Source organism: Podarcis gaigeae (assembly GCF_964106915.1).
Source record: "Podarcis gaigeae genome assembly, chromosome: 12".
Lineage (NCBI taxonomy): Eukaryota > Metazoa > Chordata > Lepidosauria > Squamata > Lacertidae > Podarcis > Podarcis gaigeae.
In genome coordinates this window covers 48,428,239-48,445,427 of record NC_139688.1, presented here as the reverse complement: position 1 = coordinate 48,445,427, position 17,189 = coordinate 48,428,239, and the positions used below count along the sequence as shown (strand labels likewise).

The window sequence follows — 17,189 nt, the reverse complement described above, 5'->3', positions numbered from 1 at the left end:
CCTTCCCGCGTCACGTGACGGAGGCCTTCCCTTTTCCCCCCCCGCCCCCCACAATGGCTGCCCCCGCGGAAGCTTCGTTCGCGCCAAATTTAAACAGGGCGCCATTTTCAGGCTTTTAAGCCCTCAGAGGAGTCGACGTTGCTGAGGCGGGTTATCGGGGCGGAGAATGGCCCCCGGGTCGAAAGGTGAGGAAAGACGGCGGTGGGGTCGAAGTGGGGCTTCGAGGGAGGGAGGTTGGACGGGAGCTGTGAGGGAAAAGCTCTTTCGCCCTATGCCTTTATTTAGCGGCCGCGGGGTTTCCGCCACATTAGCTGCTGTCGGGAGTCGGCGCTGAGGAAGGCAGAGCTGGCTGGGGCTCGAGAACTCTGCATGCGAGCAGGAGAACTCTTGGCGGGAGGCGGGCGGGGACCACGGAACTCCCTGCGACGTGATGGGGTCGGACCCGCACACGCAGCTCAAGCCCTGAAGCCGCGGGGAGGTTCCGAGGTTCTCTCACAAACACCCCCCACACACACACACACACGGTTATGTGGGGCGCCTTGTAACTGAAGGAGGCTATTCGCCCCCTTTTTAGAAATAGTTAAAAAAAGGAATACTGTATGCAGAATTCATCATGCGAAAGGCTGGGCTGGATGAATAAGATTGCCGGAAGAAATATCAACAACCTCAGATATGCAGATGACACAACCTTGATGGCAGAAAGTGAGGAGGAATTAAAGAACCTTTTAATGAGGGTGAAAGAGGAGAGCGCAAAATATGGTCTGAAGCACAACATCAAAAAAACCTAAGATCATGGCCACTGGTCCCATCACCTCCTGGCAAATAGAAGGGGAAGAAATGGAGGCAGTGAGAGATATTACTTTCTTGGCTTCCATGATCACTGTCACGAAATTAAAAGACGCCTGCTTCTTGGGAGAAAAGCAATGACAAACCTAGACAGCATCTTAAAAAGCAGAGACATCACCTTGCCAACAAAGGTCCGTATAGTTAAAGCTATGGTTTTCTCAGTAGTGATGTATGGAAGTGAGAGCTGGACCATAAAGAAGGCTGATCGCAGAAGAATTGATGCTTTTGAATTATGGTGCTGGAGGAGACTCTTGAGAGTCCCATGGACTGCAAGAAGATCAAACCTCTCCATTCTGAAGGAAGTCAGCCCTGAGTGCTCACTGGAAGGACAGATCCTGAAGCTGAGGCTCCAATACTTTGGCCACCTCATGAGAAGAGAAGACTCCCTGGAAAAGACCCTGATGTTGGGAAAGATGGAGGGCACAAGGAGAAGGGAACGACAGAGGACGAGATGGTTGGACAGTGTTCTTGAAGCTACCAGCATGAGTTTGACCAAACTGCGGGAGGCAGTGGAAGACAGGAGTGCCTGGCGTGCTCTGGTCCATGGGGTCACGAAGAGACGGACACAACTAAACAACAACAACAATGCCCTTTCCTAAGTTGTTTATTGGGATCTTCACTTTGGCAAGGTAGTGCTGAAAGGATGGCTCAGTTGGTAGAGCGTGAGGTTTTTCATCTCGGGGTTGTGGGGTTTGAGGCCCATTTTTGGGGGGGAAGGATCCTGCATGACGGGGGGGTTGGACTAGATGACCCTCATGGTCCCTTTCCAGCTCTTAAGTTATCTAAAAATAAGCGCCACTGAACACGGCGAGATCTGTTTCTGCTTAAGAGGGAGGCGGGGGGGGGGGTCAGCAAATGTTTTCTTTTATATGTTACATATATATATATATATATATATATATATATATATATATATATATATATTCATTTTTAACATATCATTTTCAACAATAATTAAACATACTTTTACATCTTATACAGTTTTTTTGACTTGCATCAACCACATCTGAAAATTTTCTAATCTATTCATTGAATATACATTTATTACTTTCACTTTACATTTAGATCTCATAATTAATATCTCTATTCTTTCTCTACTTCACAATGTTTCATATATTTCTCCTAACAAAACTTATTGTAGTCCTACTAGCGTAATTTTTGATTACAGTTGCCCTTCAAATAATTCATATATTTCTTCCAATCTTCTGTGAATCTCTGGTCCCGCAGGTTTCGAATCCTTCCTGTCATTTTATCTAATTCTGCATAGTCCATTAATTTTGTCTGCCATTCTTCTTTCGTCGGAATTTCTTCTTGTTTCCATTTCTGGGCTAACAATACTCTGGCCGCTGTTGTTGCATATAAAAACAATTTAACATCTTGTCTATTAATATCCTCACCTATAATACCAAGTAAAAATGCTTCTGGCTTTTTTAAAAAAATGTATATTTCAACATCTTTTTCATCTCATTATATATCATTTCCTAGAAATTTTTTACTTTCTTACATTCCCACCACATATGAAAAAATGTTCCTTCTTTTTCTTTGGGTCAGCAAACGTTTTCAGCAGGGGGCCGGTCCACTGTCCCTCAGACCTTGTGGGGGGCCGGACTATATTTTGAAGGGAAAAAATGAACAAATTCCTATGCCCCACAAATAACTCAGAGATGCATTTTAAATAAAAGCACACATTCCTGGACTGTCCGCAGGCCGGATTTAGAAGGCATTTGGGCCGGATCCAGCCCCCGGGCCTTAGTTTGCCTACCCATGGCTTGAGACATGAATCGGATGGTGCAGTTGGCAAAGAGCATTTTCATGAAAAAGCGATAAGTTAAATAAATAAATCGTGCTTTCAGAGATTCGATGGACACCTGGTTGTGATTCCCGCATACTCTTTCCAGTTCTATGGTTAGGGAATGGATACAGGGGTTCACATGCAAACACCTCAAGTAAATTGATCAATATGAATGTGCATGCAATAAGTAATGCGTGTCCACTTCGGACAAAAAACTTTCTGGGGAGTTTACACCCCTGAGGTGTTCACACTAGACACCTTCCAGGTGTACCAGAGTATGGGTACCATACCTTTGGCAATACAAGGTGTTTGCATTATGTGTGACATCATAGCTAGCAGCTGTCTGTCATTGCTTCAGTTTTTTTTTTTTTTTGTCGTCCCATTTTCTGTAGCTTGTTTTTGTAGACACTCCGTTGAAATGTGAATAATTAGCAGTAGTTAGATGTCTTACATACAGTTTTTAAATTATCATGTTCTCACTTTTTTTAGGTGACACAGCGTTAGCAGCCTCTAGGTAAGAATCCATTAATTATTGTGTGCAAGAATTAAACATCAGATTGGGCAACTTCGTTGTGTGATCAAGAGATTTACAATTTGATGCTAATTTACAATCCTGGCTGTTCCAAAATAAATATTTTTTTTAAAAGGCATGGACGACTGTCAACCTGCAACAAAATCAGATGAATTGATGGTGCAGGTTAAAACAATAACATTTCCACAGCAGTTGCATGCATGCCTAAACGTAAGATAAATATGTTTATCTAGTTGGGTCTGCATATTGTGTCATAAGAACGAGACAAAAATTAAATGACTTTACAAACATGTTACAGCTGGTTACTAGGATACTAATGTAGCTGTTGCTTTGTTTTAGTGCTGAAGGTGATGCTATCAAGGTTTTCGTGAGGGTGCGCCCTCTAGAAGAAGGAACTGTTCTTGCTGACAATGGCTTGTGCTTATCTGTTCTTTCATCAAACACTATTCGTCTGAATTCAAAGCCTGAACCTAAGATTTTTACGTTTGATCATGTGGCAGATGTGGACACAACCCAGGTAATTCAACAGATAAGTTAGTTCCTAAAAGGTTAACTAATTTTTTTAAAAAGAAAGAAAAGAGACTTCTTTGGCCATGTTCTCATTTGTAATAGAAAGTAGTTTGCATTGAGCCATCTACATTAACATTAAATTTTTCAACTGAAATTGCAGCTAGGTGCTTTTATTTACGGGGCTGGTATAACACAGGTTGGACGCGGGTGGCGCTGTGGGTAAAACCTCAGCGCCTAGGACTTGCCGATCGCATGGTCGGCGGTTTGAATCCCCGCAGTGGGGTGCGCTCCCGTCGTTCGGTCCCAGCGCCTGCCAACCTAGCAGTTCGAAAGCACCTCCGGGTGCAAGTAGATAAATAGGGACCGCTTACCAGCAGGAAGGTAAACGGCGTTCTGTGTGCTGCGCTGGCTTGCCAGTTGCAGCTTGTCACGCTGGCCACGTGACCCGGAAGTGTCTGTAGACAGCGCTGGCTCCCGGCCTATAGAGTGAGATGAGCGCACAACCCTAGAGTCTGGCAAGACTGGCCCGTACGGGCAGGGGTACCTTTACCTTTACTATAACACAAGTTATTAAAATTGTTACCCACCTACCTTAGGCTGCAATCCTATACGCACTTATTGAGGGGTAAGTTCTGCCTCCCCACTTCTAGCTACTCTCTGGAGAAGAGACCCTTTTAAGAATATTAGGGGGGTGGGCTGGGGAAGGACTAGACCAGGGGTCAGCAAACCTTTTCATCAGGAAGCCAGTCCACTGTTCCTCAGACCTTGTGGGAGGCCGGACTATATTTTGAAAAATATAATTACCCTGCAAGCTGGTCCCGCAGCTGCCTCCGGACCTGGAGTAGGAATGCACTCTGCACATGCTCAGGAGCACGTTCAGCGCTGCCCGCTCACCAGCATTGTTGACGAGCAGCAGCCGCTCCATTGGCCCATCCCCACAGAGCTCCCATGCAGCGTGCACCACTCTCTGTGGCCCATCGTCCGAGTCCACGTTTGCCGACCCCTGAACTAGACCATGAGAAAAATGAACATAATAGTTTGGCTGCCGTTCATTCATTTTCAGCTTTCCATTCTTGTTATAAAAAAGCGTGCCTAGACGTTCTATTGTTGCACCCATAACCTATGGTTTAAGGTGCCATTTAGCTCCTAGCTTTCATTTTCTAACACTGCTTTAAAGTGCCTAAAATAGCTAAGAATTATACATAGATAATATATAGCCCCTTTATGTGAGCTTGCAATCTAAGAATGTTGAGAAGAAAAGGGGAAAGGGAAGAAGATGAAAGTAAGGAAACAATTGCTAGCTGACTGCTATGTGCTAAGATTTATGATACATTAACAATTTCTCTTTTAGCAATAGCCATATTCATTAGATATATTCTCATAATGGCTCCAACCTATTACTTGGAAGCGAGTCTCATTGATTTCATTATTTCGTGCATCATAATGGTTCTTTAGTATCAGTGGAATTGCTTGTGTTTAATGAAAAGTATTCCTTAATGTCAGGGTATGTGTATTGTTTAATGAATAGTGCACAGTGTGTGGTTATATGTTTATGAATACTATGAAGTCAAGCTGTTTTTATCATTGTAACATATTAAAACTATTATTATTTTTTTAATCTTTTCTGCCTAGGAATCAGTGTTCTCAAGTGTGGCCAAAAAGATAGTAGAATCATGCATGAATGGCTACAATGGAACCATTTTTGCATAGTAAGCTTTTAACCTTTTTATTTCATGCAAATAGTAAAATATCTGATTTGAATTATATGAACTGCTCTGTTTGAGAAATACATTACCGGGTCAGACCATTCTAAGGACTGTAAAATTTAAAGCATAAATTCATCTAGTCCATTCATCCATGTGCGGCATTAGCCTTCCAGTGTCTGGGGCCCAGCATCTTCCACATCGCCTGCTACTCCATCCTGTTTAACTTGAGGTGCCAGGAGTTGAACCTGGAAATCTCTGCATGCAACACATGTACCCTCTTAATGATACAGAATTAACCCTAGCAAATATATGAATAAATGAGTACGTTCTGATTACTGAGATATAATTATATGTGTGTGCCGCTTCTTCTTCTCTTTAGTGGCCAAACTGGTTCAGGGAAAACCTTTACGATGATGGGTAAGTACAACACATACTGATTTGTGCTTACAGTTGTTTATCTCATTTTCGATCGCAGTGTGGGATCCTCTTTCCCCCACCCCTTTGCATTGTGTAATATTAACTTCTAACACAGTATTTCCCAAATCTAGGGCTAGTTTCATATTGGGATATCATTAATTTTGCCATAGTCTATGATCTAACAACATAGACCAAGGAACTGCAGTGTTCCTGACTCTAAGAGACAGCCAAAGCCTTCATCAAAGGGACAGGTGAAAAATATACTTGGAAGAGTCTTGTAAGGGATTAGAGTTAGACTAATCAGGCATCAGCATCTTGAGGGGGGGAATATTGTACAGTGGTACCTTGGTTCTCAGACGCCTTGGAACGCAAACCTGCCAGTAAGTGTTGCGGCTTGTGAACTTTTTTCAGAAGCCAAACGTGCTCCGTTTTGAGTGTTACGCTTCTGATTTGAGTTTTACACTGAGGTCTGTCTGTTTTTGCTATTTATTTTGCATTTTTGCAGCTCTTTTTTGTGACTGTGGAACCCAGTTCAGCTACTTACTGATTGATTGTGTGACTGCAGAACATTGCTTCTTGCTTTCATTTTATGGATCAATGGTCTCATTAGATAATAAAATTCATGTCAAATTGCTGTTTTAAGGGTTGTTTTTAAAAGTCTGGAACAGATTAATCCATTTTGCATTACTTTCTATGGGAAAGCGCGTCTTGGTTTTGGAACGGAGTTCTGGAACTGATTAAGTTTGAGAACCAAGGTACCACTGTATCTCTTAACCAGGCTTCCTCATACTTGGCCCTCCAGATGTTTTGAGACTACAGTTCCCATCATCCCTGACCACTGGTCTTGCTAGCTAGCGTTCATGGGAGTTGTAGGCCAAAAACATCTGGAGGGCCAAGTTTGACGAAGCCTGCTCTTAACCATGGCCTTTATCTATTCAATAAGGCTTCTTTCCTATTTCAGAAACATTGTATGCTACTAATACTAATAATGTAAACCACCTTATTTCTGCTAGATATTTTTAGATTTCTATCCAAGCAATTCTTTCTTTCTTTTTTCAAGGTCCTCCCGACTCTGATAACTTTACTCATAACCTGAGAGGAGTAATACCACGGAGTTTTGAATATCTGTTTTTTCTAATTGAACGTGAAAAAGAAAAGGTAAATCCTTGTCTTAATGAAGATTGTGGTAAAAGTCCTTGAGGGTTCGTTTTAATTAGTACCAATGGCATCCAGCTCTTGGGTGCCCTTCATTCATTTGGAAGAAATAACCTGCATGGTTGGAATGATTGTATAGCTTGGGATCACACTATTTCATACAGGCAAGCAGCTATGCTAGCTTGCTACTTACGCATGGTGAGTAGCAATTGGCTTCCGATGTGCAAGTGAAATGGTAAACTTCATTTCTATCCTAGTTGACCCTCCCAGCCATCTGTCCAATTTCAAGCCTAAATTTATCTGTTTCAGAATACTGTGTTGTGCCTTATTGCCTGTGCTCACTGTTCTCTTCCAACCAGAGTTAATTTCTAGGGCTGAGCTGCTACAATATTGCACTGATTAAGCTCTGTTGGCCCTTAAAGGCAAAAAGGATACAGAGCTGCGTGAGTAGTAAATGTGCTACTCTTTCCAGACTGCAAATAGAAGAGCTGGACAATCCAGTCAGTTTGCCCCAGCTTTTAATAGCTGAAATGGGCTCAGTGGGTAACAACAGAAAGACAGCTGGTTATGAACAGGACCAAAGGTGGTGTGATGGGGCAGGGAAGTAGGTGGGTAAACTGTTTCTTGAAGGACTTGAAGTTCGTACAATAAAGGCTCCAAATATGTAAAGTGAAAGTAGGAGTTGGGTGGTAAAATATGTCTTTTTGTAAACTGTAAGAGATCAATAAAGGCATGCCTTCATATTTGCTGTGAAAACCTTGTAATGACGTTAGAGGCCAGATAAAATTAAAACAGCATTTTCTGTAACACAAATGTTAATGTTTCTTATAGGCTGGTACAGAAAAGAGTTTTCTCTGCAAGTGTTCGTTTATTGAAATCTACAATGAGCAGCTATTTGACTTGCTGGATTCTGCCTCAGCTGGACTCTTCCTCAGAGAGCACATCACAAAAGGAGTATTTGTTGTTGGTGCAGTGGAGCAAGTGTTGACTTCAGCTGCTGAAGCATATAAAGTATGCTGTTTTGATAAGTAGAGGTAGACATCCTTGCATGTTGTAATAGAGGCAGCACTCATTGAAGTAGCAATATTATTATTTGAAGAGCTTAACTAAAAGAAATAACTTGAGCTTCTTATGCTTGTTTTGTACCTTTTGCCCTTCAGCTCCCTTATGTTGGGCTATTTATGTTCTGCAATAAACACTCATTCCTGCAGCTCAGCTTCCAGTGCCTGAGATGCAGAAGGCATGTGCAATGCATTAAGTGTGCATGAGAACTTTTCACACTCACCTTTCCAGCAGCAGAAACACACTTGCACCAAAATCCACTGCACAAATTGGGACTATCTGGAACAGTATTTCAAAAGGTGTGAAAGACTGTCTCTGGAAGGGGAAATCATCAACCTGGCTCATGTGTACATCGATATACACATAGGAACATCATCAAATGACATCTTTTCATTGTAATTTACATTCAAAAGGACAAGAATAAGAATTTTTAAAAATAGTATGGGAGACTTGGGAAGCCATGTTATAAGTTCCTTTTGAACAGGGATGTGTAAAACATGCATCATTGCCTACAAGTAAGTTGTTAATTTAACACTTCTCGCAGATTAGGATTAGAAATAGAGGGGATCTTTTGTTAACACATTTAAGATTAGCACTATAATCCCAGTTGTGACTCCAAAATAGCTTAAGATAAAGTTGTTGAGTCAATTCCATAATATATTGTAAATGCTACTCATATCTTATTCTGACTAGGTGTTAACAACGGGCTGGAGAAATCGTCGCGTGGCGTCTACCTCAATGAACAGAGAGTCCTCAAGGTCTCATGCTGTTTTTACTATCACGGTCGAATCAATGGAGAAAACCAATGACGTTATGAATATTAGATCATCTCTGCTGAATTTGGTAGATTTGGCTGGATCAGAGAGACAAAAAGATACTCACACAGAGGGAGTTAGGTTAAAGGTTAGTGGCGAAACAGTGCATTCTTGGTCAGTGGGAATTGGAGCATGCAGAAAAGGGTTAACTCCTCCTGGAGACAGAGTCCATGCACTTGTATAATGCATGCTCAAGCACACTTCACAGTAACACTAACTTGGCATTCACTTTTATTTTCTTTTTTGTTCTAGGAAGCAGGGAACATAAACCGTTCATTAAGTTGTCTGGGCCAAGTGATTACTGCACTTGTTGACGTGGGCAATGGAAAACAGAGGCACATCTGTTACAGGGACTCCAGGCTCACTTTTCTGCTACGGGTAATGTGTACCATTAATTTTTAGGACATTGGTTTTCAAAAGACAAAATGCTTTTGACTTTTATATTATTCAGATGTCTTACTTGCGGTATGTTGTCCTGGAAAATCAATGATTACTACAATCTGTTGCTAAGCCACAAAGTTTTGCTTATTAAGCTATTCTGTACACAAGCTGCATGTAGATTTACACAGCCGAAGAGTGTTTCCCTCGCTCCTCCTTCATACAAGTTAGTAAACAAATTGCAAACAGGCTACTTTAGTGTTATGTCTGAATCTGGGGTCATGGATTGTTTGATCATAATAAATCACGTGATAATCCAACAACAAGCTTTTGTCTAAAGCGGGCTAGCAATTGTGGTTTGTTATGGCGAAACAAGTCATGATTCCAGGTTTGGATATACTGCTAAACTAACCCCTTTGTGGTTTCTTTACCTGGTTACATAAGTATTCAGGCTGCTTGTACTAACATACAGTATCATCATAAACCAAACATAGTGGCAATACATATGTATGTGGTGATATTAATCTTGCTTTAGAGCATCCTGTCACGCTGTTTTATTGAAAGTGCCCCATCAGAATGTTAAGTCTTGAAGCAACACAGTCGCCTAAAACAGTGGTCTTACGAGGAGGCGTTATCCTCCCCCAAACAAGGGTTAGTAGAAGAGGAAATAGTTTGTGTTTCTATAAACACTAGAATTAGTTAAACTATGTGCTTTTAAAAGTGCTGTATCTCAAAGTAATTTTTATGTCTTCAAACAGGATTCTCTTGGAGGTAATGCCAAAACTTGCATCATAGCAAACATTAATCCAGGTTCCAGATGTTTTGGTGAAACCTTGTCCACCCTTAATTTTGCTCAGAGAGCCAAACTGATAAAAAACAAGGTATTTAATTGGGACAGAATATTACATTGGCTATTCAGTCATCTTATTTTTCTTCACAAATGTACATAGTTGTAAGCAATTTCTTTGTCTGAAAGGGTTCTTTGGCAGAAAAAAAGTTTGCTAAATCAAAATAAATATTGTGAGTATTTTTCATCTATTTCAACTCTTATAATACTATGTTCTTGCTAAGTCTTAATATTCTAATCATGAAACTGAATAGACCAAGAGGGAGAGGGCGAGACTGCAGTTGCAGACATTTAACAAATACCTTGTCTCCTTCAAATTACTGAAAATTCTATCATTTGCTGTACAGTGCTACCTTGGGTTAAGTACTTAATTCGTTCCGGAGGTCCGTTCTTAACCTGAAACTGTTCTTAACCTGAAGCACCACTTTAAGTAATGGGGCCTCCTGCTGCCGCCGCGCCGGCAGAGCCCAATTTCTGTTCTTATCCTGAAGCGAAGTTCTTAACCTGAAGCACTATTTCTGGGTTAACGGAGTGTGTAACCTGAAGTGTATGTAACCTGAAACGTATGCAACCTGAGGTACCACTGTATTAGGAAATGGGTTGCATTCCTTTCTAGAATACATGAGGTATGTTTCACATTTTTAGCTGTGCAACATACAATTCAATGATAATTACATGAGATAGAGGTTTTCTATTCACCTTGCACTTTTAAAACAGTATCAGACATTGTGGAACTTGCGTAAAAATGAAGAAACAGTCTGAAGTTCCCTTCTTGCAGTTCTCACAACCAAGACACTTAAGCTTCCTGGCCGGTAACAACTCTCTGTGCTAAACCTTTACAATGTGCATCTATTAAGTACTCCCAATCACAACTGATAGACACAAACCTTCCTAGGCTGCAGAGGGAAATAGGGCCACAAGTTAAGAGGGTGAAGGTAGCGAAAAATGCGGGCCTTGGGGTCAGTAGTATTAGTCATGAGTAGGGGCAGCATGTAGGAAAACATAAAAAGACTCCCTAAACTTGTTTCTGCGCCTTCACAAAGCAAACATACATTTTTCACTCCTCACGTGAAGCCTTGCATTAAGAACATGTTTTTCTAAAAGAAAAAAGCTGAGATCAGGGGAAGGCTAAATTCTATAACTGATTTTGTAAATGCATAGAATATATGCTGCCATGCTAGTATCATATAGTCTTCATTTTCAATATTATTTTCTTTTTAACCTATTATGTTTGAAAGTGAGTTAGTTGGCTTTGTCAGTAGGATTTGAATTATCCGATCATCAGGCGCGTGCGTTTCAGTATTTTAAATGTTCTATTTAAGGCTGTGATAAATGAAGACACCCAAGGAAACGTGAAGCAGTTGCAGTCTGAAGTGAAGAAACTGAAAGAGCAGCTTGCACTGCTTAATTCAGGGCAGTCTCTGCAAGATGCTTCTCTACCTACAGGTAAAGCCTATCCCCTTCCCCCCCCCCTTAAAACTAGTGTTTCAGGATGATTTGTTTAAGCCCTCCATTTGTTTTCCATTTAAAAAACCCCCTCAAAGTTTTAAAAAATAAAACATGACTTTTGTACAGGATCAAACTTAATTCATGCTCCCAATATATCGCAGAAACAGAATGTCGTAATAGAAAACTGGTTCTCTGTATTCCAAAATGGCACCTTCCACAAACACAAGAGCGGAGGTATCAGCAAGAGCGGAGGTATTCAGAGAACCAAAGTTTGCAGAACTACAAATAAATCTTTAGTGGGGGAAACCAAAACAGTCCGTTGAGGACTGAGTGTATTTATATTCTTACCAAACCTTTCTTCCAAATTGCTGAGGGTGGTTTTCAAAGTCTCTCTCTTCCTGAGCTCCCATATTATCCTCATAATAACCCCATGAGGCAAGTAACCCAGTCACCCAGTGAGCATCATGAATAAGTGAACCTGGATCTGTGCTCAGTAGACACAGAATTCTGGCTGGTGTTGGAGGAAGAGGGGGAAATGAGGTGGATAGAATGGTGTGCTAGAAGAGAATATGACTAGTTGACTAGAATTCTGAACAGAAACATTCAATACCACAACATGTTATTGCAAGTCCCATTTTCAGATCACGATTTGGTAGAATCCTTTAATTGCTAACATTTTGTTTTCACTATGGTTATTAACACAGAATGAATGTGTGTAAACTGTAGATATCTATCACTACAACTCAGACAATGCAGAAGCTTACAGTGAAATCCTCTGTATATTTGCTAGGGAGTAACAGTCTGATCGGGACGTGGGTGGCGCTTTGGGGTAAACCACAGAGCCTAGGACTTGCTGATCAGAAGGTCAGCGGTTCGAATCCCCGCAACGGGGTGAGCTCCCATTGCTCAGTCCCAGCTCCTGCCAACCTAGCAGTTCGAAAGCACGTCAAAGTGCAAGTAGATAAATAGGTACCGCTCCGGCGGGAAGGTAAACAGTGTTTCCATGCGCGGTTCTGGTTCGCCAGAAACAGCTTAGTCAGGCTGGCAACATGACCCGGAAGCTGTACGCCGCTCCCTCGGCCAATAAAGCGAGATGAGCGCTGCAACCCGAGTCGTCCGCGACTGGACCTAATGGTCAGGGGTCCCTTTACCTTTAACAGTTTGATCTGTGCATGTCACCTTGAAAGTTAGTCTGGATCCAATTTTTTGGGACTAAATTGCATCCGCAATTCCCATTCATTTCTATAGTTACTAAGTAACAAACATAGGCAGCAGTTCTTCACCTGGAAGTAAGGCCCGTTGAATTCGGTGGCATGTACCACAAGGTAGACATGGTTGGAATTTTAACCATGGTATTGAACCAAGCAACAATGTTTGTGAAACCTATCCTCAACTCAGTGTGGGTATGATTGTTGTTTTAATGGCCAATTCTGTGCAAACGCAAGGATCCCAAATTCTGCACAGAATCAAGCTGAATCCTTTGGAACTGACTTCTTAGTAAACACATTTAGCATTCTGTTGTATTTCAGTTATGCTTAACTGAAATGTTCAACAAGCTTTTGTATTTAAACATTTATAAAAATCCCAAACCTCTTTTTCCTGAATCTCCTTTAAATGCAGTTTTAGATAAGAAAGTTTAGCCATAATAATAAAACGATAATGTGTATTTCAACTATAACATATTAAAAATCAGCACTAAATATCTCAGTTGACACACAAAATAGACAAATAAATCTAGGGAAGTGTAACCTAATGTATTTTGTTCTACATTCTCTCTAAGCTACCCTCACACGTGATGTAGGAAATGCAGATTATCTGAACCATTTTCTTGAAGCAATGCTGTTATTGGAAAAAGCTGAAAGTGAAAGAAAGGTAAGAATAGGAACACTATGGTATAGTGTTAGGAAAGGTCCAATTAACAAAAATATATTTGCCCTGGAACAATAATTTATCCCTTTCTTAAAAGCTGAACTAATTTATTTATATGGCTCCACACATACACCCCAAATCAGTTGAACACAAATGTTGAGAGTGTGTGAATAGCATATTAACATAAGTTTGTGCCTTCATTTAATGATTTCTGTTGATCACATCCAAGAGAGGGTTGGACAAGTATACTTTTCCTTATGTATGTGTCACGATGCTATTGCTTCCTGCTTAATCGGCTGCCTTTATTTTTAAGATGCTGTTAGAAAAAGTTGCCCAACTAGAAGAGGTGTGTGTCAAAAAGGAGAAGTTCATTCAATCCAATAAAATGATAATTAAATTCAGAGAGGATCATATAACTCGCCTGGAAAAACTACATAAAGAGGCTCATGGCAGCTTTTTGCCCAGTGAACAAGAGAAGCTCTTTGGGGAACTGAAGGAGGAGCTAAAGATTCTCAGAGAACAGGTAGCTGTATTTTTGTTTAATGTATTACCCGGATCAGGCCAAACATCTATCTACTCCGGCATTCTGTGGCAAGCCAGATGCCCCCAGAAAGCACATTAATTGAGCAACAGTCCTTTTCTGTTCTTGTCTTCCTACAGCTGTTATTGAGAAGTATACTTCTCTAAACATGGAGGTTAGCTGTTGTGGTTAGTAGCCCTTAAAAGTTCTACACACAAATTGAAAGTAAGTTTTTTGGCCAATATACACAGCCGAACCAAAAAGAGACATACCTTTACGCTATCCCTGGTATTAAACTTGGATGAAAAACTTTTAAGCTGATTTCAGCACTCTTCCGTAACTCATGGATCTTAATTGATTTTGAAGGTTTTGCATTTATTTTTGTGGCTGTCGAGTTGATTTTATAATCTATATAATTCTGAAAGCACTTATTGAAAATCAGCTTGTTTTTATTAACATATGCATTGACTTCAGCTGGATGCCAGCAAACAATTTCATCCAAGCTAATCTGAACTACTTTAACCAAGTATGTCCCAAAGCAGAATGCTCCAAAGAAGGATGTACTTGTGCATTTTATATTTGACTTCCTTTAGTAATGTTTTCTTTTGAAATGTTTCAAGACTGTTTTGCTGCATTCAGTATGCATTCTGTAGTTGGCCTCTTTTGTGATGTTTTCTTTTGAAATCCTTAAAGACAATATTTTAGCTTCCTGTTACATGTTGTTTTGGATATACACTTTATACAGGGTGAGTCTTTAAAAAGAGGCCCCATGGAACATGTGTACTCTGTATCCACGGGGCCTCTTTTAAAGGACTCACCTTGTATTTGACTTTCTTCTGTAATATTTTGTTGTCGATTGTTTTGTTTGATGCTTTAATGTGGGTTGTAAACTCCTTTGAGATCCTTTTTCTTTTACGTATAAAGTGGTATAGAAATGAAATTAATAATTATAATAGGATCAAATAGGACACAAGCCTTTCAGAAATGTCATGTGGGCCATAGTGTAAAAATGTGCAAGGAAAAGCATCACTATTTAAAGCAGATATGTGTAAATACAGTGGAACCTTGGTTTTCAAGCGTCTCAGAAGCTGAACGTTTCGGAACCCAAACACCGAAAACCCAGATGTAATTGCTTCCATTTTCAAACACACCTCGGAAGTCCAACAGCTTCCAAGGCGCATTTCTCTATTTTTTCAATTCAATTCTCCAACCACCCACTGCGCCTCGGTTGTCGAACATTTCAGAAGTCGAGCCATCTTCCAGAACGGATTACATTCGACAACTGAGGTTCCACTGTATGTGGTTTTGAAGTTCATTCTCTTTTGTGTGCTAGGAAACATTTTAAAGAAAGCCTAAGAAAAGTAATCAGGATTTTTAAAAATTAAAACTTCCCGTAGTAATATAGCAACATACCTGTTTTGAGGATTGTTTATATCATGAATTAACAGAATATGTGTTATGTACAGGTGGAACAGCATCCACGAGTTGCAAAATATGCTATGGAGAACCATGCCCTTCGAGAGGAGAACAAACGACTTCGCTCCCTGCAGTCAGTGAAAAGTGCCCAGGATATTGATGCTCAGGCAATGGCCGAGTTGGAAAAAATATTTTTAGAAGCTTCAGGTAGAGAAAGCAATAACAGAGGTATGAAAAAGCTGAAATGCATTTTTCATATATGAAGTTATATTTTTTTAAAGGTTCTCTACTCTGATCTCATAGTTAAAGCAATGCTGTTTTAACATTTTTCTCCTCCAAAGCAGTGCCCAATAAATTCACTGGCATTTTGTTTTCAGGTTTGATGGATTTTATGTCTGTTTCTTTGGAGGACGTTACTCGGCTGAATGAGTCATATACTGATAAACATTGTGATTAGTAACTGTGGCGGCAGTTCTTGTCAAGACAGACTGCTTCAAATGAACATACTGCAGTCGGGCTGATCTCCCTCTGCAATGCTTTCTGCATATTTTAAAAGGCAATTGTCTGCCTGGCATCATGTTGAAGATCTTGTGAATTAATAGGAGCTAGTTGCTGATAGAATAAAATTTTATGCATACAGTGAAGGAAAGTTAGAAACGGCTGCCTGAAATATAGAACTGTAGAGTTGGAAGGGACCCTGAGGATCATCTAGTCCAACCCCCTGCAATGCAGCAATAGGAAGCTGTCCCAATACAGGGATCAAACCTGCAACCTTGGTGTTACTAGCACCATGCTCTGACCAGCTGAGCTAGGCAGTTGCATAACCCGGTGTCTGGCATAATATTTCCCACAATGGAGTTAATAGTGCAGAGTTCATCTGTGCAACCATGTTCTAGAACAGGCATCGGCAAACTTGGCCCTCCAGATGTTTTGGGACTACAACTCCCATCATCCTTGACCACTGGTCCTTTTAGCTAGCGGTGATGGGAGTTGTAGTCCCGAAACATCTGGAGGGCCGAGTTTGCCTATGGCTGGCCTAGAATTGCCTATGCCTGGCCTGGAATGTCATCACAGCTCTTTGCAGGAACAAAACTGATTCATGTGAACTTCCCACTACAAAAAAGCATTACTTAAAATATAAATATCCTAAGTTTTTATTTCAAAAAAATATTACAAGTTTTCAAAGAAATAATAATAATTTTATTATTTATACCCCATCTGTCAGGTGCTGGTGTGGTTGCTTGAGAGCAAACAGGCAAGACTCCAACCTGTCTTCTCCAGGCTTTATTATTAATACAAACTATTTACAGTGCAGAGCGTCGCAAGTCCATGTCTGCTCAGTCGCTAGCAGAATCTGGGCGTGGCCGGTCCTTGTACCTCCCCCAGCATAACAGTCGTGTGATCCCCATCCTTCTCCTCCCCTCTCTGCACCTAAACCTGCGCAGCGTGGGCACTGGCAAAGGGGTACTTCCCTTCTCTCCGGTTTGCTCAGGCTCGGTGTTGGGGCTCTCCCTAGCATCTCCTGGTCCCTGAACCCCCTCCCAACCGGAGGAGGGGCTTTGATAAAAATCATTGCAGCTTTAATATGCTGCACGGACAAGTGAAGGTGTTCACTTTCGCACATCTAAGAAAGCGTTAATTTTTAAATCCCAAACAGGTCAGCAGACGTGTTCTACTGCCTCGTCAACAGACAGCAGCTCTAGTGAAAAGCTGAAGGAACGCCTCCTCACTACACAGAGCGAACTGGCAAGTTCCAAACAGGAACATGAAGAATTTAAAGAGCTAACAAAGTGAGTTGAATCTGTGTCCTAACATTCTTCTACGAAATACCCTTCCCTGAAAATATAAACAGCTGTTTATCAAGGGCAAAATTCT

The 17,189-nt window shown here is 40.9% G+C and overlaps 1 protein-coding gene across 1 annotated transcript in view; it reads left to right on the top strand.

Annotated features, from left to right (window-relative positions):
- Positions 1-82: 82 nt before the first annotated feature.
- KIF15 (kinesin family member 15) overlaps positions 83-17,189 on the top strand; it is a 40,940-nt gene continuing 23,833 nt past the window's right edge. The window contains exons 1-15 of the mRNA XM_083705563.1: positions 83-185; positions 3,128-3,152; positions 3,510-3,687; positions 5,313-5,389; positions 5,766-5,803; positions 6,864-6,961; positions 7,790-7,969; positions 8,714-8,923; positions 9,088-9,213; positions 9,972-10,094; positions 11,383-11,506; positions 13,290-13,381; positions 13,692-13,901; positions 15,365-15,542; positions 16,972-17,104. Of these exons, the coding sequence (XP_083561689.1) occupies positions 167-185; positions 3,128-3,152; positions 3,510-3,687; positions 5,313-5,389; positions 5,766-5,803; positions 6,864-6,961; positions 7,790-7,969; positions 8,714-8,923; positions 9,088-9,213; positions 9,972-10,094; positions 11,383-11,506; positions 13,290-13,381; positions 13,692-13,901; positions 15,365-15,542; positions 16,972-17,104 (1,811 nt within the window). The 5' untranslated portion in view covers positions 83-166. The remainder of the gene's footprint in view (positions 186-3,127; positions 3,153-3,509; positions 3,688-5,312; positions 5,390-5,765; positions 5,804-6,863; positions 6,962-7,789; positions 7,970-8,713; positions 8,924-9,087; positions 9,214-9,971; positions 10,095-11,382; positions 11,507-13,289; positions 13,382-13,691; positions 13,902-15,364; positions 15,543-16,971; positions 17,105-17,189) is intronic.